The sequence below is a fragment of the Corvus brachyrhynchos genome, unplaced genomic scaffold (assembly GCF_000691975.1).
Source record: "Corvus brachyrhynchos isolate BGI_N302 unplaced genomic scaffold, ASM69197v1 scaffold365, whole genome shotgun sequence".
NCBI classification, from domain to species: domain Eukaryota; kingdom Metazoa; phylum Chordata; class Aves; order Passeriformes; family Corvidae; genus Corvus; species Corvus brachyrhynchos.
In genome coordinates, this window is record NW_008239544.1 from 742,609 (window position 1) to 744,716 (window position 2,108).

General features: G+C 62.5%; 1 protein-coding gene across 1 annotated transcript in view; it reads right to left on the minus strand.

The window, feature by feature from the left end:
• The window catches only part of PIEZO1 (piezo type mechanosensitive ion channel component 1), a 19,031-nt gene extending 18,504 nt beyond the window's left edge, over positions 1 to 527 (minus strand). The window contains 2 exon segments of the mRNA XM_017741330.1: positions 287 to 365; positions 519 to 527. Coding sequence (XP_017596819.1) covers positions 287 to 365; positions 519 to 527 — 88 coding nt within the window.
• Between the last annotated feature and the right edge of the window lie 1,581 nt (positions 528 to 2,108).

Consider the following 2,108-nt stretch of genomic DNA (forward strand, 5'->3'; position numbering starts at 1 on the left):
CACCGGTGCCACGTGTGGGACCGGCTGGAGTTCCGATGAGAACGGGGATTGTGGGGAGACCCACAGGCATGGCTGGCACTGGGGGGGCACCCACATGCTGACCCCATTGCTTGGTGCCACCAGCACCCCCGGGACCCTCTGGTTGGCGGCTCACCCTGCACCCCTCAGGCATCACCAAGAAAGCTCCCAGAGGTGCTCGATGGCTTCAGCCAGGACAGAAAAGGAGGGAAAGAAGGTGGTGACAGCCTGGTTCGGGAGCACCCTCGCAGCCCGGCTGGGAACCCACCCGGCTGCAGCGGGGCGTGCCGTGCCAAGGTGTGTGGGTGCTCCGTCCTGCAGATGGAGGGAACCGGTTCCCTGCAGTGCTGACAGCGGGAAAGTGCAGGCACAGGGAGAAAAACCAGTTTGGCATGTGGGGAGAGCAAACCCGCCCTCCGAGCGGCCGGCTGAGTGTGCAGGTGGGTGGGTGCAGCGCCGTGGCACCCACGGCCCCCTCCCCACGCAAGCAGTACCCTTACCCACGACATCCCGGGGTGTCTCTCTCGGAGCACTCACCTTGTCCCCTAAGTCAGGTATCCTGGATTGGCACCCCAAATTCCTGCTTGCCCAGCCCTGTGACCCCGGGAGCAGCCAGAGCAGCTCCCACGCTGCCGGGAGGTCACCGCCACCGCAGCCGGCACCAGCGGCACGGGAAATATTAACGACGTTAACGAGCTGGGAGGAGGAAAATTGCAGCTCTGGGGAGCTGGGCGGGATGTGTGGGGTTCCTCCATGCCAGCCTTAATTGAATTTTGCCATGGGAAGGGATTGGGGTCACTGGGCACCACTGGTGAAGTGGAGGCAGCCAGGAGGAGTCGGCATCAGGATCTGTCCCGGTGCACTGGGCCGGGAAGAGCAGCTGCAGGACAGGGTTGGGGTCTGGCACAGCCCCCTCCCACAAACCAGGCACCATTCCACACCCAGCCAGCTGCCAGGATGGATCCATTCCCAACTGCGTGGGGAAAGGGGGCTCCCCAGACCCCCCGGAGCTGGAGGAGTCCCACACACCAGCCCTGCACCATCAGCGCATCCACACCGCTCCTGGCGCTGGTGCAGCCGCTGCTCTGCAGGGACTGCGGCCGCTCAGGATTAATTAGCAGAGCTCTTTAATTCCCTGCCCTGCTCACTCACAGGGCCGTTACCTGCTGCCAGAGCCAGGCAGCTCTGCCAAGCTGCCTCCCACTTCACCAGCCCCAGCTGCCAACCCCCAGGACCCTGATGGGGTCCCCAAGGTGTCACTTTGCTCCCAGGACTCTGCACCCACTGGCTGCAAACCGGAGGCAGGGTGATAAACACAGAGGCCCCATTCCAAAATCCCATCAGTGTGGCTCCCTATCCCAAAATCCCACCAGTCCCAAAGCAAAAAGTCCTTGGGCAAGCAGAGCTGGCCACCGGCACATTCCCAGCCCCAGCTCCTCTTTCCAGGAAAGAACAGCCCCACCGGTTCACCCACCATATCCTGTTTTTGTGGAAAGTTAATCCCGATCCCACCAGTTCCCTGCTCCTGGGAATGCCGCAGGAGATGCCCCAGGAGGGCACTGGGCTGGGTGCCAGCGGGTGCCACGGCTGCCCGCCCGGGAAATCCCAGCATCAAGCAGGAGCTCGTGCCATGGGGCAGGGAACGCAGCAGCCTGGGGGACAAGTGTCAGGGGACAGCCCTTTCCCTGGCACACACCAGGATGGCACAGCCCGTGCCACAGGGCTCCCAGAGCTGCAGGCTCAGCACTGGGACACATGAGGACGCACATTCCCAGATCCACCAATATTCCCAGTAGGGCCATGACCCGTGGCTGCCATATGGCAGCACCAAGCAATGCCCAAACCCTGCTGTCCTCACCCAAAGGGGACCCCCTGCACCCCTGCGGAGCCCCCACGGTGTCCCCCACCTCGGTGGCACTGTGGGGGCTCAGTCCTGGGGACACGGGCACCCAGGCCCTGCTTCTCCATGCCATCCCATCCCGTCCCCTCCCCCTGCTCCTGGGAGGAAGCAGCAGTTATTGCTCTTGGAGACAGCAGTGGCTTTGCTTTTTTTTTTTTTTTTTTTTAACTTTTTTTTTTCTCCCTCTTTT